The following is a 26,461-nucleotide window of genomic DNA, read 5'->3' on the forward strand; positions in this document are numbered from 1 at the left end:
GGAGGTGACCCGCGGACTCCAGTGGCGCAGGCGTCATCCGTGGTGTCTCATTTATGACCATTTATGGCAAACATAACCGCTAGATAATATATAAAATCGAGAAATTTGCGAAATTGTACACAAGCGTTCGTAATTAATCCGTGTGCCAGCGGATTTTCTCAACTGCCAAACTTCACACCGACCAAATTTTTGTAGGCGTTTATCGTACTCGTGTTCCACTTGAGGATTTTCCCCATTTCCGGTAAACCGGGTCAGTTTGCTAATTTTTCACAGAAAAAGGGAGAAAGCCTGACCATGTCATACGCATCAAGTAAGTGTGACTCATTTGTTTCGTTCTGACATTAAAAACAATTGAACTGGCTAATGTAAAATTGTGTGAAAATCCGGCTTTTTTGTCGAATGAACGTTATCTTATCTTTCCCAGAGAGTATTTATGCGACTTTGCCGCGCACCCAACGCGGACAACCCCTGGTGCTGGGCGGGGACCCCAAAGGCAAAAATTTCTTGTACACCAATGGTAACTCTGTGATCATTCGTAACATACAAGTAAGTGTGTCGAGGGCGAAGAACACGTCTGATTAGTCTGTTGCAGAATCCAGCCATTGCTGATGTGTATACCGAGCACTCATGCCCAGTGAACGTAGCCAAGTACTCTCCGAGTGGATTCTACATAGCTTCTGGAGGTTAGTAACCCATCATGGAATCTTACCATGTTCGTTTATTGAACATCATGTCCATTTCAAACGCCAATCTAGTGGCAAATTGAGCTGCTTAGTTTGACAGTTCCATTAATAATGATAATGGCACGTTAACCTCAAAATTTTGCTAATTGTGTATCAAATTTTTCCAAATCAAACAACTTAGGCAACACACAATACCCATTTTTTTGGTGATTTTTTATCCAGGTTATTTGTATACCTATACTGTAATCGAGTCCATCGGGTGACTGACTATTTTCATGTTTTCTCGACGTTTCATGACCCCTAGAGTACGAACAAATCTGTCCCCGTTTCCGTCTGTCTGTGTTGATTTTTTTTAGTCAAATAATATCTGAATTTACTGGACCAATTGTTGTTAAATTTTGTATGCAAAATTCGTCTGACCACCCCCACCAACAATGGAATGACGTCATCTCCAAATTTAACAATAGTAAAGTTATTAAATTTTATAAACGAAGTAACGTATTTTTCCATTTGTGGTTTATGAATTCGTGCTGAGTTTTTCTCTTACCTTATTTAAATGTTAAAAAGTAACATACTTGTCGTTTATGAATCCGTTTTATAGACAAGGAGATTTTTGGAAAAAAAGTCAAACTTGTTTTTCGAATTTTTTAATTTTTTCAATCACATTTTTCATTTTTTCAATTTCTCAGACTTTTGATTTTTCGATTTTTAAAATTTTCAGTTTTTCGATTTATCAATTTTTCGAGATTTCAGTTTTGGAATTTTTCGGTTTTTTATTCTTTAATTTATCAATTTTTTAATCTCTCGGTTTTTTCGATTTTTCAATTTTGGACGAACCAAAGTTTTTGATTTCTCGACATTTCGATATTCAGTTTTGGAACTTTGAAATTTTTCGATTTATCAATTTTTCGACATTTTAGTTTTGAGATTTTTTAATTTCGATTTTTTAAATTTTGGATTTTTTGATATATCAGTGTAGGGATTTTTCAGTTTTTTGATTTTCAATTTTTATGGTGCTCAATATTTGGGTATTTCATTTTTGGAACTTTTCAATTTTTCGATTTCTCGATTTTTATTTCATTTTTCGATTTCTCGATTTTTATTTTATTTTTCGATTTCTCGATTTTTATATTATTTTTCGATTTCTCGATTTTTGGCGTTCCTAAGTTTTTGAATTTTCGATTTCCCAAATTTTTGATTCTTCAATTTTTCGATTTTTTCCGAGTTTTTAAATTTTAGATTTTTCAATTTCTTGATATGTATTTCGATTTTTCATTTTTTCCATTTATCAATTTCTTGATTTTCTATTTTTCGATCTTCATTGTTTTAGTTTTTGACAAGTTTTCCATTTTTGGATTTCTCGATTAATCGATTTTTCAACTTTCCGATTTATCGATTTTTTTGTCAATGTCTTGATTTCTCAATTTTTCGATATTTCCGTTTTTGGATTTTTTAATTTTTTGGTTTTTAAATTTCTCCATTTTTAAATTTTTCGTTTTCTCGATTTTACATTTATCAATTACATATTGAATTTTTCGATATTTCAAAATGTATTTCGATTTTTTAAATCTTAAAATGTTTCGACAACTCGATTTCAGTGTTTCGGTTCTTCAATTTTTCGATATATTAAATTTTAGATTTTTCGTTTTCTCGAATTTTCGATTATTTCAGTTTTGACATTTTTCATTTTTTGATTCTTCAATTTTTCGATTTTTCAATTTCTCGTTCTGTTTTCAGTTTTTCTATTTTCAATTTTTGGGTTTTTAAATTTTTTGATTTTTCAGTTTTCGACGTACCTAAGTTTTTGATTTCTCAGCATTTCAATGTTCGATTTTTTAGTTTATCAATTCTTGTATTTTCCATTTTTTCGACTTTTCTATTTATTAATTTTTCGACATTTCAGTTTTAGAATTTTCTTACTTCGATTTTTTAAATGTTACATTTTTCAGTTTTTTGATTCTTTATTGTTTCGATCTTTCAATTTCTCGATTTTCATTTTTACTAGTATGTACCCAATTTTTGGGTATTTCAGTTTTGGAATTTTTCAATTTCCTGATTTTTATTTTATTTTTCGATTTCATAATATTTGGTATTCGTAAGTTTTCGAATTTTTGATTGCTCCATTAATCGATTTTGTCGACTTTTCGATTTTTCAGTTTTTCAATTTTTTAAATTTCCGAATTTTCAACAATTTTTCAATGTTTCGGTTTTGAGATTTTTCAGTATTTCCAATTTTCAATTTTTCGCATTTTTTTTTAATTTCATCAATATTTTGAGATTTCCCGATTGTTAAATTTGATTTTTTAAATTTTTGATTTTTCGATTTTTAATTTTTTTGTTCTTAAACTGTTCAATTTTTCGATTTTTTTTTTTGTCGAAAATATTTCAATTTTTCGTTTCCCAATTTTTCAGTGCTCCGAATTTTCCATTTTTCGAGAATTCACTTTGGGGATTTTTCAATTTCTCCGTTTTTGTTAGTTTTCAGTTTTTCGATTTTTTCAAATTTTCGATTTCTTAAATTTGACATTTTTTGATGTTCCGATTTCCCGATTTTGAGAGTAACAAACGGGAGAATGAGAGAGAGAGTGACAAACGGGAGAATGAGAGAGTGATAAATAGGAGAATGAGGGAGAGAGTGATAAATGGGAGAATGGGAGAGAGTGATAGACGGGAGAATGAGAGAGAGTAATAAATGGGAGAATGAGAGAGAGTGATAGACGGGAGAATGAGAGAGAGAGAGTGATAAAAGGGGAGAATGAGAAAGAGTGATAAATGGGAGAATGAGAGAGAGTGATAAATGGGTGAATGAGAGAAAGAGTGATAAATGGGAGAATGAGAGAGAGAATGATAAATGAGAGAATGAAAGATAGTGATAAATGGGAGAATGAGAGAGAGTGAGAGTGATAAATGGGAGAATGAGAGAGAGAGTGATAAATGGGAGAATGAGAGAGAGTGATAAACGGGAGAATGAGAGAGAGTGATAAAGGGGAGAATGAGAGAGAGTGATAAATGGGAGAATGGGAGAGAGTGATGAACGGGAGAATGAGAGAGAGTGATAAAGGGGAGAATGAGAGAGAGTGATAAAGGGGAGAATGAGAGAGAGAGTGATAAATGGGAGAATGAGAGAGAGAGAGTAATAAATGGGAGAATGAGAGAGAGTGATAAATGGGAGAATGAGAGAGAGTGATAAACGGGAGAATGAGAGAGAGTGATAAATGGGAGAATGAGAGAGAGAGAGAGAGAGTAATGGGAGAATGAGAGAGAGTGATAAATGGGAGAATGAGAGAGAGAGAGTGATAAAGGGGAGAATGAGAGAGAGTGATAAATGGGAGAATGAAAGAGAGTGATAAACGGGAGAATGAGAGAGAGTGATAAATGGGAGAATGAGAGAGAGAGAGAGTGTAATAAATCGGAGAATGAGAGAGAGGGATAAATGGGAGAATGAGAGAGAGAGAGAGAGTAATAAATGGGAGAATGAGAGAGAGAGTGATAAAGGGGAGAATGAGAGAGAGTGATAAATGGGAGAATGAGAGAGAGAGTGTAATAAATGGGAGAATGAGAGAGAGTGATAAATGGGAGAAAGAGAGAGAGTGATAAATGGGAGAATGAGAGAGAGAGAGAGAGTAATAAATGGGAGAATGAGAGAGAGTGATAAATGGGAGAATGAGAGAGAGAGAGAGAGAGTAATAAATGGGAGAATGAGAGAGAGTGATAAATGGGAGAATGAGAGAGAGAGAGTGATAAAGGGGAGAATGAGAAGAGAGTGCTAAATGGGAGAATGAGAGAGTGATAAATGGAAGAATGAAAGAGGGTGATAAATGGGAGAAAGAGAGAGAGAGTGATAAATGGGAGAATGGGAGAGAGTGATGAACGGGAGAATGAGAGAGAGTGATAAAGGGGAGAATGAGAGAGAGTGATAAATGGGAGAATGAGAGAGAGAGAGAGAGTAATAAATGGGAGAATGAGAGAGAGTGATAAATGGGAGAATGAGAGAGAGAGTGATAAAGGGGAGAATGAGAGAGAGTGATAAACGGGAGAATGAGAGAGAGAGTGATAGACGGGAGAATGAGAGAGAGAGAGTGATAAAAGGGGAGAATGAGAAAGAGTGATAAACGGGAGAATGAGAGAGAGTGGTAAATGGGAGAATGAGAGAGAGAGAGAGTAATAAACTGGAGAATGAAAGAGAGTGATAAATGGGAGAATGAGAGAGAGTGATAAATGAGAGAATGAGAGAGAGAGTGACAAACGGGAGAATGAGAGAGGGTGATAAATGAGAGAAAGAGAGAGAGTGATAAATGTGAAACACACACACACACACACAGAGAGAGAGAGTGATAAATGGAATAATGGGAGAGAGTGATGAACGGGAGAATGAGAGAGAGTGATAAAGGGGAGAATGAGAGAGAGTGATAAATGGGAGAATGGGAGAGAGTGATGAACGGGAGAATGAGAAAGAGTGATAAAGGGGAGAATGAGAGAGAGTGATAAAGGGGAGAATGAGAGAGAGAGTGATAAATGGGAGAATGAGAGAGAGAGAGTAATAAATGGGAGAATGAGAGAGAGTGATAAATGGGAGAATGAGAGAGAGTGATAAACGGGAGAATGAGAGAGAGTGATAAATGGGAGAATGAGAGAGAGAGAGAGAGAGTAATGGGAGAATGAGAGAGAGTGATAAATGGGAGAATGAGAGAGAGAGAGTGATAAAGGGGAGAATGAGAGAGAGTGATAAATGGGAGAATGAAAGAGAGTGATAAACGGGAGAATGAGAGAGAGTGATAAATGGGAGAATGAGAGAGAGAGAGAGTGTAATAAATCGGAGAATGAGAGAGAGGGATAAATGGGAGAATGAGAGAGAGAGAGAGAGTAATAAATGGGAGAATGAGAGAGAGAGTGATAAAGGGGAGAATGAGAGAGAGTGATAAATGGGAGAATGAGAGAGAGAGTGTAATAAATGGGAGAATGAGAGAGAGTGATAAATGGGAGAATGAGAGAGAGAGAGAGAGTAATAAATGGGAGAATGAGAGAGAGTGATAAATGGGAGAATGAGAGAGAGAGAGAGAGAGAGTAATAAATGGGAGAATGAGAGAGAGAGAGTGATAAAGGGGAGAATGAGAAGAGAGTGCTAAATGGGAGAATGAGAGAGTGATAAATGGAAGAATGAAAGAGGGTGATAAATGGGAGAAAGAGAGAGAGAGTGATAAATGGGAGAATGGGAGAGAGTGATGAACGGGAGAATGAGAGAGAGTGATAAAGGGGAGAATGAGAGAGAGTGATAAATGGGAGAATGAGAGAGAGAGAGAGAGTAATAAATGGGAGAATGAGAGAGAGTGATAAATGGGAGAATGAGAGAGAGAGTGATAAAGGGGAGAATGAGAGAGAGTGATAAACGGGAGAATGAGAGAGAGAGTGATAGACGGGAGAATGAGAGAGAGAGAGTGATAAAAGGGGAGAATGAGAAAGAGTGATAAATGGGAGAATGAGAGAGAGTGATAAATGGGTGAATGAGAGAAAGAGTGATAAATGGGAGAATGAGAGAGAGAATGATAAATGAGAGAATGAAAGATAGTGATAAATGGGAGAATGAGAGAGAGTGAGAGTGATAAATGGGAGAATGAGAGAGAGAGTGATAAATGGGAGAATGAGAGAGAGTGATAAACGGGAGAATGAGAGAGAGAGTGATAAAGGGGAGAATGAGAGAGTGATAAATGGGAGAATGGGAGAGAGTGATGAACGGGAGAATGAGAGAGAGTGATAAAGGGGAGAATGAGAGAGAGAGTGATAAATGGGAGAATGAGAGAGAGAGAGTAATAAATGGGAGAATGAGAGAGAGTGATAAATGGGAGAATGAGAGAGAGTGATAAACGGGAGAATGAGAGAGAGTGATAAATGGGAGAATGAGAGAGAGAGAGAGAGAGAGAGAGTAATGGGAGAATGAGAGAGAGTGATAAATGGGAGAATGAGAGAGAGAGAGTGATAAAGGGGAGAATGAGAGAGAGTGATAAATGGGAGAATGAAAGAGAGTGATAAACGGGAGAATGAGAGAGAGTGATAAATGGGAGAATGAGAGAGAGAGTGTAATAAATCGGAGAATGAGAGAGAGGGATAAATGGGAGAATGAGAGAGAGAGAGAGAGTAATAAATGGGAGAATGAGAGAGAGAGTGATAAAGGGGAGAATGAGAGAGAGTGATAAATGGGAGAATGAGAGAGAGAGTGTAATAAATGGGAGAATGAGAGAGAGTGATAAATGGGAGAAAGAGAGAGAGTGATAAATGGGAGAATGAGAGAGAGAGAGAGAGTAATAAATGGGAGAATGAGAGAGAGTGATAAATGGGAGAATGAGAGAGAGAGAGAGAGTAATAAATGGGAGAATGAGAGAGAGTGATAAATGGGAGAATGAGAGAGAGAGAGTGATAAAGGGGAGAATGAGAAGAGAGTGCTAAATGGGAGAATGAGAGAGAGTGATAAATGGAAGAATGAAAGAGGGTGATAAATGGGAGAAAGAGAGAGAGTGATAGATGGGAGAATGGGAGAGAGTGATGAACGGGAGAATGAGAGAGAGTGATAAAGGGGAGAATGAGAGAGAGTGATAAATGGGAGAATGAGAGAGAGAGAGAGAGAGTAATAAATGGGAGAATGAGAGAGAGTGATAAATGGGAGAATGAGAGAGAGAGTGATAAAGGGGAGAATGAGAGAGAGTGATAAACGGGAGAATGAGAGAGAGAGAGTGAGAGAGAGAGAGAGGGATAAATGGGAGAATGAGAGAGAGAGTGGTAAATGGGAGAATGAGAGAGAGAGAGAGTAATAAACTGGAGAATGAAAGAGAGTGATAAATGGGAGAATGAGAGAGAGAGTGATAAATGGGAGAATGAGAGAGAGTGATAAATGGGAGAATGAGAGAGAGTGATAAATGGGAGAATGAGAGAGAGTGATAAATGAGAGAATGAGAGAGAGAGTGACAAACGGGAGAATGAGAGAGGGTGATAAATGAGAGAAAGAGAGAGAGTGATAAATGTGAAACACACACACACACACACACAGAGAGAGAGTGATAAATGGAATAATGGGAGAGAGTGATGAACGGGAGAATGAGAGAGAGTGATAAAGGGGAGAATGAGAGAGAGAGTGATAAATGGTAGAATGAGAGAGAGAGAGAGAGAGAGAGAGAGAGTAATAAATGGGAGAATGAGAGAGAGAGAGTAATAAATGGGAGAATGAGAGAGAGAGTGATAAAGGGGAGAATGAGAGAGAGTGATAAACGGGAGAATGAGAGAGAGAGAATAAAAACTGGAGAATGAGAGAGAGTGATGAACGGGCGAATGAGAGAGTGATAAAGGGGAGAATGAGAGAGAGTGATAAATGGTAGAATGAGAGAGAGAGAGAGAGAGAGAGAGAGAGTAATAAATGGGAGAATGAGAGAGAGAGAGTGATAAAGGGGAGAATGAGAGAGAGTGATAAACGGGAGAATGAAAGAGAGTGATAAATGGGAGAATGAAAGAGAGTGAAAAATGGGAGAATGAGAGAGAGAGTGATAAAGGGGAGAATGAGAGAGAGTGATGAACGGGAGAATGAGAGAGAGTGATAAAGGGGAGAATGAGATAGAGTGATAAACGGGGGAATGAGAGAGAGAGTGATAAATGGGAGAATGAGAGAGAGTGATAAATGGGAGAATGAGAGAGAGGATTTTTAGACTTCTCGATTTTTCGATTTCCAATTTTTCAGTGTTTCGGTTTCTCAATTTTTCGATGTTTCAAATTTTCGATTTCTGAAATTTTACATTTTTCAAATTTTCTATTGTTTTCCCAATTGTTAATCTTTTTCTGCATTTTCCAATTTTAGTAGTTTATTTGACTACTAAATTGCATTTCTGCATTTTCCAATTTTTAAACTTTTTCGACTTTTAGATTTTCCAAGGTTTTGATTTCTCAATTTTTCAACGTTGCAATCTTGAAAACTGCTCAATTTTTCGATTTTTGAACTTTTCGGATTTCGATTTTTCGGTTTTTCAATTTTGCGATTTTTCGGTTTTTAGATTTTTCGGAAAGTATTTTTTCACGGTGGCTATCTGTTTTAAATATGTATAGTTCATAGTGTCCGCACTTGTACAAACGCTAAGAGAGTGTTATTTATTTTAGAAAACAAAAATAACAAAAAACATTTCTAATTTTTCGAAAAAGCTGGATATGTTTCATTGTACTTCAGGTGCGAGGAAAGTTCCGTGGAACTAACCTTCGACCAACCTTGGAAAAATCCTTCAAAATCCTTCTAATTTTCAGACCAGTCGGGCAAAGTCAGGATCTGGGACACCGTCAACAAGGAGCACATCCTCAAAAATGAGTTCCACCCGATCGGCGGCCCCATCAAGGACATCGCCTGGTCCCCCGACAACCAGCGCATGGTGGTGGTGGGCGAAGGCCGCGAGCGCTTCGGCCACGTCTTCATGTCAGAAACCGGCACCTCCGTGGGCGAGATCTCCGGCCAATCCAAACCCATCAACTCGTGCGACTTCAAACCGTCGAGACCCTTCCGAGTGATCACCGGCTCCGAAGACAACACGATCGCCGTCTTCGAGGGACCCCCGTTCAAGTTCAAAATGACGAAGCAGGTAGGCCTCGACCCAAAGTAGGGTTGCGTAGTCACGCGGTTCGAATTCCCGTAGGATCACAGCCGGTTCGTGCAAGCCGTGCGCTATTCGCCGACCGGGAACCTGTTTGCGTCCGCCGGATTCGACGGGAAGGTGTTCATTTACGACGGGACGTCGTCGGATTTGGTGGGGGAAGTGGGAAGCCCCGCCCACAGCGGAGGCGTGTACGGGGTGAGTTGGAGTCCTGACGGGAAGCAACTGTTGACCGCCAGCGGGGACAAAACCGCCAAGTTGTGGGACGTGGAGACCAGGCAGGTCGTGTCCGAGTTCGTCCTGGGGGCGTCGGTGGAAGATCAACAAGTAAGGGCGTGATTGCGTTAAGTTTTGAGGTTAACCACGCCCACTTTCCGTTTTCTTTGTAGGTATCCTGCCTATGGCAAAACGAATATTTGCTCACCGTCTCGCTGAGCGGTTTCATCAACTACCTCGACGTAAACAACCCAACGAAACCTCTTCGAATCGTCAAAGGTCACAACAAACCCATCACCGTACTGGAATTGAGCGAGGACCGTGGTACGATCTTCACTGGGTCCCACGATGGTAACGTAACCCGGTGGACCGCCGAAACCGGCGAGAACGACCGCATAGAAGGGGTGGGTCATGGTAACCAAATCAACGGGATGCGAGTCCACGGAAACGTTTTGTACACCTGCGGGATTGACGATTCCTTGAAGCAAATCGACATCGAAGGTAACACATACAAAGGACAGGACCTGAAACTGGGAAGCCAACCCAGAGGGATGGACGTGTTCAAAGAACAGAACATTGTGGTTACTGCCAGCGTGAACGAAATCACTGTGGCGCAGGATAATAGGAAAGCTAGCACCGTCAAGGTAACTATTGTGTGGTTAAATTTGTAATTTTGTGGGAGGGGCTAAATGGCGTTGTGTGTAGGTGTCGTACGAGCCTACCAGTGTCAGTACGTCGCCGAGAGGCCACGTGGCCGTGGGCGGAGCCTCGGACAACAAAGTGCACCTGTACGAGTTGAAGGGGACGCAGTTGGAGCCAATGAAGGAGCTCGATCACTTGGGGGGCGTGACCGACGTTGCGTACTCGCCAGACGACAACTACCTGGTGGCGTGTGATGCGCACAGGAAAGTTGTGCTTTATAGTGTGCCTGAGTATAAGGTAAGTGTATTTGTGTGATTGGTGGAACGAAACGAAACGTCAGTCAGAAAGTTGAAAGTATGAGTTTGATTTGTTGTGTGTTACACGCGTTCTGGGATTATGATAGAGCGTAAGTATATACACGGTGTCGATATTTTTTTGAGTTTTCGATTTTTTTTTTTGTGTAGCTTGCCACTAATCAAGAGTGGGGTTTCCACAACGCCCGCGTGAATTCCGTGGCTTGGTCCCCGGACTCTCTGCTGGTCGCTAGTGGCAGTCTGGATACCAGCATCATCATCTGGTCCGTGGAAAAACCGGCCAAGCACATCATCATCAAAAGTAAGTGTCAGACAGTTGATTAAATACATATAGATAGTCCCATCCCATGGTTTCGAGCGTACAGCCCGCAAAAAGATTGAATTTGATTTTTATTATTTTATCAAATTAGATTCACATTAACAATAATAATAATAAATAACATTATTAATAATAAAAAAAAATAGCTGAAGTAACTATGAAATTATATATCCAGATGTTCTGTATTTGGGAATCTCCACCAAAAACTCGACTAGGAACCGCGCACTCCGCTTCCACCACGTGTTTCTGAGTTAAAGTTTCTAAAGAGCAATAAACAACATTTAAGGTGGTATCACTCAGAATTGTCACACAATTGTTTTCGTGTCCCATCTAGTGAATCATCATAACGAATGGTTAATTGTGTGTAAAGATAATAAGACGTAAATTTGAGGCAAAAACAATCCCATGATAAATGGAATTTCAATCGCCAAATTTTTATAATTAACTTTAAATTTCGAAAATAGAAAAATTCAAATATAGAAGAACTGAAAACTCGAGAAATCGAAAAACTTAAAATTTTAAAAATTGAAAACTTAAAATATCGAAAAGTTGAACGATTGTGAAAACCGAAAGTTCAAAAAACGAAAAATTGAAAATCCAAAAAGTAAAAAGTCGAGAAATCGAAAAATCCAGAACGTGAAAAATCCAAAAGTCGAAATACTAGAAAATCCCAAAATTGAAAAATTGGGAAATCGAAAAGCCGAAAAATTGCAAACCTAAAGAATCGAAAAATTGAAAAATCTGGAGCCTGAAAAAGCGAAAAATTGAGGAACTGAAAAACTGAAAAATCGAAACCTTCGCAAGTCGAAAATGGGAAAACCAAAAAATAGATTAATTGAGACATCGTAAAACTGAAAATTCAGAAACGTCAAAACTTGAAAATATAAAAAATTGGAAAATTCAAAAGTAAAAAAACGAAAAACCGATAAATCGAAAAATCGAAACATCGAAAAATTAAAAAACTGAGACAATCAAAACATCGAAACATCCGAATCTCGATAAATCGAGTTCTCAAAAAATTGAAAAATCGAAAAACAAAATTTAGCAACGTCAAAATTTTAAAAATTGGAAAATAGAAATATTGAAGAAACGGAAAATCAAAAAATCCAGAAATCGAAAAATTTAAAATTTAAAACATTGAACAATTGAAATATCGCAAAATTGAAAAATGGAGAAATCCAAACATCAAAGAATCAAAAAAGAAAAATTCGAAAATCTAAAACTTAAAAATCGAAAAACAGAAAAATAGACAAATCGAAACTCCAGAATTTAAAAAAATTGAAAAATCAGATAACTGAAAAATCGAAACATCGAGAAATAGAAAAACATTGAGAAATTGATAAATTGAGAAATAAAAAAAATTTAAAAATTTTAAAAAAGAAAATTAAAACATCGAAAAGTTGAAAAAAAAATTAAGAAATCTGAAGTTAAAGAAAAATTGAAAAAAAGGGGTGGATACCCAAAAACTGCAAACTGAAAAATTTAAAAATTGGAAAATCGTCGAATTGGAATCGATTGGCCTGAAAATTTGAAAAATTGAATAAACGAAAAATTGGAAAATCGAAAGAAACAACAAAAATTAAGGAAATGAAAAAACAAAAAATTGTGATATAAAATCGAGAAAATGAAAAATAAAAAATCAGGAAAATGCAAAATAAAAATCGGGGAGTGGAAAAATAGAGGGGACAGAAAATTGAAAATGGGCACAATTAAAAATCGAGAATGTGAAAAATGGAAAAATGAGAAATTGTGATATTGAAAAATTGGAAAATTTGAAAGTCGACAAATTGTAAAATTCAAAAATCAAAAATAAAAAAACGAAAAAGTATAATAAAAACTTAAAAAATGTACAAAGTGAAAATCAAACTTGAAAATTTGAAGAAAAATTGCTAAAAACCTGAAAATTTGAAAAATTTAATAAAAGAAAAATTGTAAAATCGAAAGAAACAACAAAAAATAAAAGAAATCAAAAAAAAGGAAAATTGTGATATAAAATCGAAAAAGTGAAAATCTGTAATATTGAAAAATTGCCAAATTGCTAACTAACTAATGCAAACCGAAAAATTGAAAATTTTGGAAGTCGAGAAGGAAAAATTACAAAATGAAAACTTGAAAAATCATAAAAATCAAAAAAGTGAAAAATAAAAAAAAAGAAATAGGTGTTATGATATAGAAATATTTAAAATTAAAGAAATTGGAAAATCGGAAGACTGGAAATCCAAGAACTGCAAAGTGAAACATTTAAAAATTGAAAAATGGACGAACTGAAAATTCAAAGCCTGAAAATTTGAAAAACTGAACAAATGAAAAATTGTAAAATCGAAAAAAAAACACAGAAAATAAAGGAAATGAAGAAACGGACAATTGTGATATAAATCGAGAAAATAAAAATCAAAAATTCGCCACACTGAAAAATAAAAATCGGGAACATGAAAAATTGTGGAAACGAAAAATTGCAAATCAAAAAATTGAAAAATTTAGAAGTCAAGAAACTGTGAAATTGAAAAATTAAAAATAAAAAACGAATAAGTTTATGATGAAAAAATGAAAAATGTCAAAAGTGAAAATCAAACATGAAAATTTGAAGAAACGAAAATTTGAAAAATCGAAAGATTAAAAATTGAAAAACTTAAAATTCGAAAACGTGAAAAATAAAAAAAAAGAAATATGTATTGTAAAATCAAAATATTGAAAATTAAAGAAACTGAAAAATTGGAAGACTGGAAATCCAAAAACTGCAAATTGAATCAAAAATAAAAAACGAAAAATTACAAAATGAAAACTTAAAAAAAAATCATAAGAATCGAAAAAGTGAAAAATAAAAAAAAAGAAATATGTATTATGAAACAGAAATATTTAAAATTAAAGAAATTGGAAAATCGGAAGACTGAATATTCAAAGCCTGAAAATTTGAAAAACTGAACAAATGAAGAATTGTAAAATCAAAAAAAACACAGAAAATAAAGGAAATGAAGAAACGGACAATTGTGATATAAATCGAGAAAATAAAAATTAAAAATTCGCCACATTGAAAAGTAAAAATCGGAAACATGAAAAATTGTGGAAACGAAAAATTGAGAAACTGAAAATTCGAAAAATTGAAGAAACGAAAAATTGAAAAATCGAAAGAAACAAAAAAAATTAAGGAATTGAAAAAATGAAAATTTGTGACATAAAATCGAGAAAATGAAAATTAAAAAAATCGGGAAAATGAAAAAAAAATCGAGAACTTGAAAAATTGAGGAAACGAAAAATTGAAAATGACAAAAATTAAAAACTGAGAATGTGAAAAATCGAAAAATGAGAAATAATGTAATATCGACTGCTGCACTTTTCTACGGTCTTTTTCCACAGTGGGGGGGGGGGGCAACGTTCAGTTAATTATTGGCAATCTTTAAGAATTAAGAAGTGTTATAATCCACTTACGTATTACCATCCAGAAACGTTGTTCGTAATTCGGTAACAAAAAAAATCTCCTAGCAAGCACTTTATCGGAACAATCTCTGACGGTTAAGCTTGTCTTAGAACCAGTTAACGATTAAAATCCCAACATGAACTGTGAATTTACAAACAATAAAACAAATTTACACAACATGTTAGCGTCGATACGATTAACTGTCGGTAAACAAAGGCTTCCTCCCTTTTATTAACTATCAAGCCAACTTAACTTATCCACTACCCAAAAGGCGCTAACGTGCACATGGTTGCCTATGTTTAACGATTTTTCTTTAAAATTTTCATTTTAAATGGGACTATCTATATGTAATCACTACCTTAGGTTAAAAATGACGGTACGATTGACCCATTTCAGACGCCCATGCTCAAAGCCAGGTGACCAGACTGGCGTGGCTCGACAACCAGACCCTGGTTTCGGTGGGCCAAGACTGCAACACGAAGCTGTGGACCATCACCAAGTTCTAATTTTCCTATTTTCTCCTTTATTTTGCATTTAACGTGCGATTTCGTAAGCTTTTTATTTATTTAGGGTGAAGCAGTGGAGCCCCGCGGCTCGCCGGGACTGACTTGTCAATTAATTTTATTTATTTCCCCTTTTCTATTAATCATGTAAATATTTAAATTACGGAGGAGTGTTCGATAACTGCTAAATCATCCAAAAACTATAATCTAAAGTATTATTTTTATTTATATGAATAAATGGCTGTATTGATCAGGTGATTTTCTTCCGCTTCCTGGTGTGGTACTCCTCGGGGTGGCGGTACGACACGTGCTTGCGCAGGGCGTCCCTGCTCCGGGACACGTGCGGGCAGGACTGGCAGGCGTGGTAGGCCTCCTCGTGGGTCTCCATGTGGACGCGGAGGTTGTACTGGTTGCTCAGGTACTTGCCGCAAAGGAAACACTTGCACGTCTCGGATAAGTCTTTCGGGGGTTTGCGGGTGAAGAGGGTGAAGGGGTCGTCGTCTTCGTCGGGTTTCAAGGGGACGTCGGCGAAATCTGCAAGATGCAGGTTAGTGGCGGGGCGGCGCGAGGGGCGTGACTTACTCTCGGCGGGTTTGTCCCAGAGGGGCGGTCTGGGCGGGGTGGCGTCGCGCTCGTCGGGTCTGGGCGGGGTTTCGAGTGGAATTTCTTTGGGGGGAGGTCTTTTATCGCTTGTGTCGGCTTGGATGGGTTTATCAGGTACCTAAACACTGGTGGTGTTAGTTTTTAGACAAGTTTCAAACTTATAAAACATTATGAATTGCATGCAAGGAAAATGTCAATTTTCAAAAAATTTAAACGAACACTTTTATTAGTTGTAAATATGAAAAGATACAAGTCAACAATTGAGAAACTTGAAAGCGAAAGATAAATTTAAAACCAGGAATTTAATACAAATCAGGAACATTATATTAATATCGGGTTGGCAATTCTGACTTATTGGCAGCCATGCTAATATGTCAATTTGACAATCAGGTATGTTGCCAACCTGACAAAAAATTATAAACACTAATAGTAACTCGGTACAATTTCACAAACTATGCTGATTCATATGACTGTAACAAACACCAGTCAAAACACACTTAATCAAGTTATTTTTTATTTACGCCTATAACTGGAAATTATCCAGACATATTTAGAGAAAGTAAGGGAGACAAACAGACACAGAGAGCGAGAAAGAGAGAGAAATACAATATTGAATAATTTGATGACTTAAAACTGTGGAAGATATAAAAATTTGGAATGATTTTAAGGCTTAGAAGTTTTGGGAAAAAACAGCAAATTAGGCAAGTTACGACGTTTTACCATTTCTTGACATTCTAGGAATCTCACATTTCTAAAATAGAATTTAAAAATAATACTGAAGTTTCACTTATCACATCACATTTATTTGAATTAGCTAATGACTTACAGGATACTGCTTCAGTAAATTCTTGTAGAAACACAAGATTTTGGACGTTATAATATTCACGTATTTACTAAAACTCGGCTAACGCCTCGTTGCACGCAAGCTGATGGTTTTACTCTACATTTATTTTAATTTAAGCAGTTTTCATAAAGTGATAATAGAACTTTAGACTTCAGCATCCTTAATGAGTTGTTTACTATTTTTTTTTCTAGTTTAAATACGCACTTTTTATGTTATGAAAAACAAATCAATTCATTTATCAATTTTTTCCCAAAAAAAGATAGAACCAAATCTTCATTGGACAATTTTGTAAGATGACGTCATCGATTTTTTGGAGGAAGGAATAAACAAAGAGTAAAACGTTAATTAATAATACGATTTAATTAATAATTTGTAAACTAAAAAAGTATTGTAATCGAATTTAGCGGGCGACTGCTGCTTTTATGTTTTCTCGACGTTTCATGACCCCTAGAATACCAAAACATAAATATCTCGTTTCTGTCTATCTGTGTCGATTTAGATTATCTCCGAAACTACCGAACTGATTGTTGTCAAATTTTGTAAGCTTTAGGATGTTGAAATCTACAAATTTGTTTAGATATTTTTTGAAAGTGCTTGAGAAAAGATCAAAATGTAATACCTCTAAAATCAAAATTTTTTATTAAAAAATTGACCTCTTAGAAAAATTGCCGAAGCATCCAGAACAAATTCCAAGATATAGATCTTGAATGGCTGATTCGAAAAACATAAGGTGTTTATGGTTTCGGATCAAGATTTGCTAAATAGTCGAATGGAAAATTAACAATCAATTTCAAAAATTATAAAAAAAATTTTGAACCTCTATAAGATAAAAATCGAAAAATGAAACATTTTAAAAATCGAAAAATTTTAATTAAACGTAAATTGAAAAATTTTAATAAATGTAAATCGAAAAATTGTAATTAACGTAAATCGAAAATTTTAAATTTGAAAAAATCGAAGAACTGAAAAATCGGGAAATTGACCAATCGAAAAACTAAAAAATCCTGAAACTGAAAAATGGAAGAAAAACTGAAGAATCGAAATATTGAAAAAATTTAAAACTGAAGTATCAAAAAATGTAGGAGGTAATCCAAAAATTGAAAATCAAGGAATAAAAATCTGAAAAGTCGAGAAGTTGAAATGGTTTTAAATCGAAAAATGAGGAAATTGAATAAACGAAAAATTAAAAAACCTAAAATTTAAAACCGAGAAGTCGAAAAATCTGAAGATCGAAAAATCGAAACATCAAAAAATCGTATAAAATCGAAGAATAAAAACATTAAAAAATTAAAAATCGACTAACTGAAAAATCAAAAAATTTAAAACTCGAATAACGGAAAAATGAGAAAACTGTTGAAAATTTTGGAAATCGAAAAATTCCTATAATTGAAATTTTGAAAAACTGAGAAATCGAAAGTTTGAAAAATTGAAAAATCGGGACATCAAAAGATCGAAAAATCGAAATAACAAATAAAATCGAAAAATTGAAAAATCGAAAATTTTAAATTTGAAAAAATCGAAGAACTGAAAAATCGGGAAATTGACCAATCGAAAAATTAAAAAATCCAAAAATTTAAAAACCGCAAAATTTAAAACCTAGAAGTCGAAAAATCCAAAGATCAAGAAATCGAAACATGTAGAAAAATAAAAAAATTTAGAAATCGAATAACTGAAAAATCAAAAAAACGGGAAAACGCAAAATCCTGGAATCGAAAAATTCCCAAAATTGAAAATTCAAACTTGAAAAATTGATCATCGAAAAACCGAAACATCAAAAGATCGAGAAATCGGGAATTGAACAGTCGAAAAATTAAAAAATCAAAAATTTTAAAAACCGAAATATCAAAAAATATATATATTAAAAAATTTAAAAATGGGGAAATCGCACAAATTAAAAATTTTAAAATCGAAAAATGAAAAATTCCAATTGGGAAATGATCAATTCAAACATTGAAAGATTTTAAAACTAGAAAAATCGGAGAATTGAAAAGTCGAAAAATCGGGAAATTGAACAAAGGAGAAATTAAAAAATTGAAAAATCGAAACATTTTAAAACCGCAAAATCTAAAACCGAGAAGTCGAAAAATCTACAGATCGAAAAACGGAAATATCAAAAAATCGTATAAACAAAAAGTAAAAAAACCAAAAAAATTAGCAATCGGATAACTGAGAAATAAAAAAAAAAACGGATAAACGCAAAATCCAAAATTTAAAAAATCGAAAACTGAAAAATGAGAAAACTGTTGAAAAATTGGGAAATCTAAAATTTAATAAACTGAAAAATCCAGAAACTGAAAACTTCCCACAATTGAAATGTTCAAAAATTGAGAAAGCGAAAACTTAAAAAACTGAAACATCAAAAGATCGAGAAATCGCAAAGTCGGAAAACCGAAAAATCAAAATAACAAATAAAATCGAAAAATTGAACGGTCGAAAAATCGGAACGTTAAAATTTCGATTAATCCAGAAATCGAAAAATTTAAAAATCAAAAATTTCAAAAATCGAAATATCAAAAAATTGATATCTAAAAATATTTAAACATGGGGAAATCGCAAAATTTAAAATTTTAAAAATCGAAAAATGAAAAATTGCAAAACTGAAATGTCAAAAAAAAAATGGGACATGATCAATTCAAACATTGAAAAATTGAAAAATCGAAAAATTAAAACATTAAAAGCTCGAAAAGTCCAAAAAAAGCTCGAGAAGTCGAAATGGCATTAAATCGAAAAATGGGAGCATTAAAAAACCGTATAATATAAAAAAATTTAAAAATCTAAACTTTAAAAATTTGAAGAACCGAAGAATTGAAAAATCGAGAAATGAAACATCAAAAAGTGTCGAAATGGCTTTAAATCCAAAAATTGAAAAATATAAAATTTGAAAAAATCGAAGAAATGTATAATCGAGACATGGGGAACCTGAATAAACGAAAAATTAAAAAAAAAACAAAATCTGAAACCGAGAAGTCGAAAAATCGTATAATCGAAGAATCAAAAATCGAATACCTGAAAAATGAAAAAACGACTGTTGAAAAATTTGGAAATCGAACAATTGAAAATTTAAAAAATTGAAAAATCCAGAAATTGAAAAATTCCCAAAATTGAAATTTTGAAAAACTGAGAAATCGTAAACTTGAAAAATTGAAACATCTATAAATCGAGAAATCGAAATAACATAAATAAAATCCTAATGTTGAAAAATCGGGAATTGTGCATTGAAAAAATCAGAACATCAAAATCTCGATTAATCCAGAAATCGAAAAATTGAAAAATCAAAATTTTTAAAAATCGAAAAACCGAGAAATCGGAATTTCTAAAAAATTGGAAAATATAAACTTTAAAAATTCGAAGAATCGAAATATTGAAAATCGAGAAATTGAAACATCAAACAATTGAGGAATTGAAATATTGAAAAAATTCCAAATCTGAAGTATCGAAAAATTAAGTAATCGAAAAATCAAGAAATTAAGAACTGAAAAACATCGAGAAACTGAAGAATCAAAAAACTAAAAAATCCTGAAACTGAAAAATGGAAGAAAAATTGAAGAATCGAAATATTGAAAAAATTTAAAACTGAAGTATCAAAAAATGTAGGAGGTAATCCAAAAATTGAAAATCAAGGAATAAAAATCTGAAAAGTCGAGAAGTTGAAATGGTTTTAAATCGAAAAATGAGGAAATTGAATAAACGAAAAATTAAAAAACCTAAAATTTAAAACCGAGAAGTCGAAAAATCTGAAGATAGAAAAATCGAAACATCAAAAAATCGTATAAAATCGAAGAATAAAAACATTAAAAAATTAAAAATCGACTAACTGAAAAATCAAAAAATTTAAAACTCGAATAACGGAAAAATGAGAAAACTGTTGAAAATTTTGGAAATCGAAAAATTCCTATAATTGAAATTTTGAAAAACTGAGAAATCGAAAGTTTGAAAAATTGAAAAATCGGGACATCAAAAGATCGAAAAATCGAAATAACAAATAAAATCGAAAAATTGAAAAATCGGGAATTGAACAGTCGAAAAAACAGAATATCGAAAGTCTCGATTAATCCAGAAATCGGAATATCAAAAAATTGGAAAATCTGAACTTTAAAAATTCCAAGAGTCGAAAAATTGAGGAATCGTAAAATAGAGAAATTAAAAATTTAAATACATCGAGAAACTGAAGAATCAAAAACCTAAAAAATCTTGAAACAAAAATACCAAAAACTGAAAAATCGAAGAAAAATTGACGAATCGAAAGATTGAAACATTTTAAGACTGAAGTATCGAAAAATGAAGGAGGTAATCCAAAAATTGAAAATGGAGAAATAAAAAATTGAAAAACTGAAAAGTCGAAATTACTTTAAATCAAAAATTGAAAAATATAAAATTTGAATAAATCGAAGAATTGTAAAATCAAAAAATGGGGCAATTGAATAAACGAATAATTAAAAAAACCCAAAATCTAAGACTGAAAAGTCGAAAAATCAAACGATCAAAAAATCGAAACATCAAAAAATGGTATAATCGAAGAATAGAAAAATAAAAAATCAAAAATCGAATAACTGAAAAATGAGAAAACTGTTGAAAAATATGGAAACCGAAAAATTGAAAAATCTAAAATTTAAAAAATTGAACAATTCCCAAAATTGAAATGTTGAAAACTGAGAAATCGAAAACTTGAAAAATTGAAACATCTAAAAATCCAGAAATCGAAAGAATATAAATAAAATCCTAATATTGAAAAACTGGGAATTGAGCATTAAAAAAATCGGAACATCAAAATCTCGATTAATCCAGAAATCGAAAAATTGAAAAATCAAAATTTTTAAAAATCGAAAAATGAAAACACCGTAAAATCTGAACCCGATAATCGAAAAATCGAGAAATCGTAATTTTGAAAAAATTGAAAAATATACTTTATAAAATTCGAAGAATCGAAACATTGAAAAATTACAAATCTGAAGTATCGAAAAATTAAGTAATCGAAAAATCAAAAAATTAAGAACTGAAAAACATCGAGAAACTGAAGAATCAAAAAACTAAAAAATCCTGAAACTGAAAAATCGAAGAAAAATTGAAGAATCGAAATATTGAAAAAATTTAAAACTGAAGTATCAAAAACTGTAGGAGGTAATCCAAAAATTGAAAATCAAGGAATAAAAATCTGAAAAGTCGAGAAGTCGAAATGGTTTTAAATCGAAAAATGAGGAAATTGAATAAACGAAAAATTAAAAAACCTAAAATCTAAAACCGAGAAGTCGAAAAATCGAAACATCAAAAAATCGTATAAAATCGAAGAATAAAAACATTAAAAAATTAAAAATCGACTAACTGAAAAACCAAAAAATTTAAAACTCGAATAACGGAAAAATGAGAGAACTGTTGAAAATTTTGGAAATCAAAAAATCCAGAAATCGAAAAATTCCTATAATTGAAATTTTGAAAAACTGAGAAATCGAAAGTTTGAAAAATTGAAAAATCGGGACATCAAATGATCGAAAAATCGAAATAACAAATAAAATCGAAAAATTGAAAAATCGGGAATTGAACAGTCGAAAAAACAGAATATCGAAAGTCTCGATTAATCCAGAAATCGGAATATTAAAAAATTGGAAAATCTAAACTTTAAAAATTCCAAGAATCGAAAAATTGAGGAATCGTAAAATAGAGAAATTAAAAATTTAAATACATCGAGAAACTGAAGAATCAAAAACCTAAAAAATCTTGAAACAAAAATACCAAAAACTGAAAAATCGAAGAAAAATTGACGAATCGAAAGATTGAAACATTTTAAGACTGAAGTATCGAAAAATGAGGGAGGTAATCCAAAAATTGAAAATGGAGAAATAAAAAATTGAAAAACTGAAAAGTCGAAATTACTTTAAATCAAAAATTGAAAAATATAAAATTTGAATAAATCGAAGAATTGTAAAATCAAAAAATGGGGCAATTGAATAAACGAATAATTAAAAAAACCCAAAATCTAAGACTGAAAAGTCGAAAAATCAAACGATCAAAAAATCGAAACATCAAAAAATGGTATAATCGAAGAATAGAAAAATAAAAAATCAAAAATCGAATAACTGAAAAATGAGAAAACTGTTGAAAAATATGGAAACCGAAAAATTGAAAAATCTAAAATTTAAAAAATTGAACAATTCCCAAAATTGAAATGTTGAAAACTGAGAAATCGAAAACTTGAAAAATTGAAACATCTAAAAATCCAGAAATCGAAAGAATATAAATAAAATCCTAATATTGAAAAACTGGGAATTGAGCATTAAAAAAATCGGAACATCAAAATCTCGATTAATCCAGAAATCGAAAAATTGAAAAATCAAAATTTTTAAAAATCGAAAAATGAAAAAACCGTAAAATCTGAACCCGATAATCGAAAAATCGAGAAATCGTAATTTTGAAAAAATTGAAAAATATACTTTATAAAATTCGAAGAATCGAAACATTGAAAAATTACAAATCTGAAGTATCGAAAAATTAAGTAATCGAAAAATCAAAAAATTAAGAACTGAAAAACATTGAGAAACTGAAGAATCAAAAAACTAAAAAATCCTGAAACTGAAAAATGGAAGAAAAATTGAAGAATCGAAATATTGAAAAAATTTAAAACTGAAGTATCAAAAAATGTAGGAGGTAATCCAAAAATTGAAAATCAAGGAATAAAAAACTGAAAAGTCGAGAAGTCGAAATGGCTTTAAGTCGAAAAATGAGGAAATTGAATAAACGAAAAATTTAAAAACCTAAAATCTAAAACCGAGAAGTCGAAACATCAAAAAATCGTATAAAATCGAAGAATAAAAAAATAAAACAATTAAAAATCGTCTAACTGGAAAACCAAAAAATTTAAAACTCGAATAACGGAAAAATGAGAAAACTGTTGAAAATTTTGGAAATCGAAAATCCAGAAATCGAAAAATTCCTATAATTGAAATTTTGAAAAACTGAGAAATCGAATATTTGAAAAATTGAAAAATCGGGAATTGAACAGTCGAAAAAACAGAATATCGAAAGTCTCGATTAATCCAGAAATCGGAATATCAAAAAATTGGAAAATCTGAACTTTAAAAATTCCAAGAGTCGAAAAATTGAGGAATCGTAAAATAGAGAAATTAAAAATTGAAATACGTCGAGAAATTGAAGAATCAAAAATCTAAAAAATCCTGAAACAAAAATACCAAAAACTCAAAAACTGAAAAATCGAAGAAAAAAAGACGAATCGGAAGATTGAAACATTTTAAAACTGAAGTATCGAAAAATGAAGGAGGTAATCCAAAAATTGAAAATGAAGAAATAGAAAATTGAAAAACTGAAAAGTCGAAATTACTTTAAATCAAAAATTGAAAAATATAAAATTTGAATAAATCGAAGAATTGTAAAATCAAAAAATAGGGTAATTGAATAAACGAATAATAAAAAAAACCCTAAATCTAAGACTCAAAAGTCGAACAATCAAACGATCAAAAAATCGCAACATCAAAAAATCGTATAGGTAATCGAAGAATAGAAAAATCAAAAATCAAAAATCGAAAAACTGTTGAAAAATATGGAAACCGAAAAATTGAAAAATCTAAAATTAAAAAAATTGAACAATTCCCAAAATTGAAATGTTGAAAACTGAGAAATCCAAAACTTGATAAATCGAAAAATCGAGAAATCGGAATTTTGAAAAAATTGAAAATCGAGAAATTGAAACATCAAACAATTGAGGAATTGAAATATTGAAAAAATTCCAAATCTGAAGTATCGAAAAATCAAGAAATTAAGAACTGAAGAACATCGAGAAACTGAAGAATCAAAGAACTAAAAAATCGTGAAACTGAAATCTTCAATTTTTCAGTTTCACGATTTTTTAGTTCTAGAAATCGGAATTTTGAAAAAATTGGAAAATATAAACTTTAAAAATTCGAAGAATCGAAAAACTGAAAATCGAGAAATTGAAACATCAAAAAATTAAGAAATTAAGAACTGAAAAACATCGAGAAACTGAAGAATCAAAAAACTAAAAAATCCTGAAACTAAAATATCGAAGAAAAATTGAAGAATCGAAATATTGAAAAAATTTCAAACTGAATCAAAAAATGTAGGAATTGAAAAGTCGAGGAGTCGAATTGGCTTTAAATTGAAAAATACGAAATTTGACAAAATCGAAGAATTGCAAAATCGAGAAATGGGGGAATTGATAAACGAAAAATTAAAAAAACCCAAAATCTAAAACCGAGAGGTCAAAAAATCTAAACAAAAATCGAATAACTGAAAAATGAGAAAACTGTTGAAAAATTTGGAAATCGAAAAATTGAAAAATCTAAAATTTAAAAATTCCCAAAATTGAAATGTTCAAAAATTGAGAAATCGAAAACCTGAAAAATTGAAAGATCTAAAAATCGGAACATCAAAATCTCGATTAATCCAGAAATCGAAAAACTGAAAAATCAAAAATTTTGAAAATCGAAAAATCGGAATATCAAAAAATTGGAAAATCAAAACTTGAAGACTTGAAAAATTGAAAATAGAGAAACTGAAACATCAAAAAATTAAGGAAGAAACAAAAAACTCAAAATTCTGAAACTGAAACATCAAAAATTGAAAAATCGAAGAAAAATTGAAGAATTGAAACATTGAAAATTTTCAAAATTGAAGTAGGTAATCGAAAAAATGAATATCGAAGTATAAAAAAAAATCGAAAAACTAAAACGTTGAAAAGTCGAAAAATCCAGAAATCGAAAATTTAAAAACGACAAAAACTGAAAATTGGAAAATCGAAAAATGCAAAAACCGAAAATCGAGAACTCAAATTATCAAAAAATTGGAAAATCTAAACTTGAATTGAAAAATTGAAAAAATTCCAAATATGAAGTATCGAAAAATTAAGTAAACGAAAATTCGAAAAAATGGAGAAATTGAAGAATCAAAAAAATAAAAAATCCTGAAACTGAAATATCAAAAACTGAAAAATCGAAGAAAAATTGAAGAATGGACATATCGAAAAATTTTAAAAATGAAGTAGGTATCGAAAAATTGAAAATCAAGGAATAAAAAAGGGAAAAGTCGAAAAATCTAAAAGTTGAAAGATCAAAAAATCCAGAAATTGGAAAATCAAAAATCTTTAAAATGAAAAATGGAAAAACCACCGAAAAATCTAAAACAGACAGTCGCGAAATCGGAATATTAAAAAATTGGAAAATCTAAACTTTAAAAATTCGAAGAATTGAAAAATTGAAACATCGCAAAATTGAGAAATTAAAAAGTAAACAAAAGTCGAGAAATTGCAGAATCAAAAAACTAAAAAATCAGAAACTGAAATATCAAAAATTGAAAAATCGATAAATCGACAAATAAAAAAAATCAGAAATTGAAGAATAGGAAAATAACAAGGCGGATTAAACTTACAAATACAATAATATGTAACAAACAAAACAATCGGTTCGGTAGTTTCGACACAGACGGAAACGGGAGACCAATTTTTTCATACTCTAGGGGTCATGAAACGTCGAGAAAACTTCAATTACTTAACTTCCATCGAATTTCAGTTTTAACTAAAATATTTCATATGAAGTAATACCAACGCTAATAGGTACTAACGGCTTAAATTAAACCAAAGAAATGTACTTTATTTCGGTAAATACCTTGCGCGTGCAAAATTTGGCAGAATTTCCGAGCATCCACGGAATGCCCTAGTTTTAACACTCCGAGATAAACACCCAGTAATCATCCCGAAAAATGTCGATTAGAAAGGGAATTATTTTTTGAATTTTTTCGCATCGCCCGCGCTCTACCCCACCCCTCACCCACCTTCATATCACACAATCCCTGGATCTTGAGCAACCTCGCCAGCGACAGCAGGCCCGGCAGCTGCTCCCTGTCGACCACGCACTGCCCCCTGTATATGAACGCGAGCACGGCCTTGATGTCGCTCAAGGCCACGTTGTGCAGCACTATGACCGGATGCTGCGTGTCGGCCATTTCCTGCAAGCGTGGGCGGCAAGCGTTCAAAAATAACCACCGAAAAGTGCACATTCCGCGCAAAACTCACCTGGAACAGTTGGAAAAAGTAAACACTGCACATCGCGAGCACCAGCTTGTGCGCCTTGACCGTGTGCGAATCGACCGAAATGGTCACGTCGGTGAGGATATCGTTTTCTAGGAAGGAGGTGAGGTTTTTCAAGAGGGTGAATTCTTGGTAGTGCCACCGCAGGACGAACTGCTCGCTCATTTCGACCCGTTTGGCAGGAAAAATCGCAGGAACTGGCCCACAAACCCAGAATTTATCCAGCTGCTATTTATAAAACCACTGGAGAACAAAA

General features: G+C 32.7%; 2 protein-coding genes across 2 annotated transcripts; one reads left to right on the forward strand and one right to left on the reverse strand.

The window, feature by feature from the left end:
- Positions 1-37: 37 nt before the first annotated feature.
- Flr (flare) lies at positions 38-14,957 on the forward strand. The gene is made up of 9 exons (XM_064047797.1): positions 38-310; positions 425-546; positions 593-683; positions 8,958-9,286; positions 9,341-9,625; positions 9,688-10,158; positions 10,220-10,453; positions 10,621-10,771; positions 14,601-14,957. The coding sequence occupies exons 1-9, from the start codon at positions 295-297 to the stop codon at positions 14,708-14,710; spliced, it is 1,809 nt and encodes a 602-aa protein (XP_063903867.1). The 5' UTR covers positions 38-294; the 3' UTR covers positions 14,711-14,957.
- On the reverse strand, positions 14,914-26,431 carry LOC135123287 (protein bric-a-brac 1-like). The gene is made up of 4 exons (XM_064047800.1): positions 26,191-26,431; positions 25,950-26,123; positions 15,290-15,428; positions 14,914-15,241 (listed from the first exon to the last, which is right to left on the reverse strand). The coding sequence occupies exons 1-4, from the start codon at positions 26,368-26,370 to the stop codon at positions 14,958-14,960; spliced, it is 777 nt and encodes a 258-aa protein (XP_063903870.1). The 5' UTR covers positions 26,371-26,431; the 3' UTR covers positions 14,914-14,957.
- Between the last annotated feature and the right edge of the window lie 30 nt (positions 26,432-26,461).

This window comes from Zophobas morio, unplaced genomic scaffold, assembly GCF_036711695.1.
Source record: "Zophobas morio isolate AGI-343-1 ecotype UQ-CSIRO unplaced genomic scaffold, CSIRO_AGI_Zmor_V1 ptg000006l, whole genome shotgun sequence".
Lineage (NCBI taxonomy): Eukaryota > Metazoa > Arthropoda > Insecta > Coleoptera > Tenebrionidae > Zophobas > Zophobas morio.

Coding starts and splice junctions, on each gene's coding strand:
- Flr (XM_064047797.1), top strand. Junction 547..592: donor TGATCATTCGTAACATACAA/GTAAGTGTGTCG, acceptor AGTCTGTTGCAG/AATCCAGCCATTGCTGATGT. Junction 9,626..9,687: donor CGTCGGTGGAAGATCAACAA/GTAAGGGCGTGA, acceptor TTTTCTTTGTAG/GTATCCTGCCTATGGCAAAA.
- LOC135123287 (XM_064047800.1), bottom strand. CDS start 26,370: ATGAGCGAGCAGTTCGTCCTGCGGTGGCACTACCAAGAATTCACCCTC. Junction 26,124..26,190: donor ACTTTTTCCAACTGTTCCAG/GTGAGTTTTGCG, acceptor CCACGCTTGCAG/GAAATGGCCGACACGCAGCA. Junction 15,242..15,289: donor CTGGGACAAACCCGCCGAGA/GTAAGTCACGCC, acceptor TGCATCTTGCAG/ATTTCGCCGACGTCCCCTTG.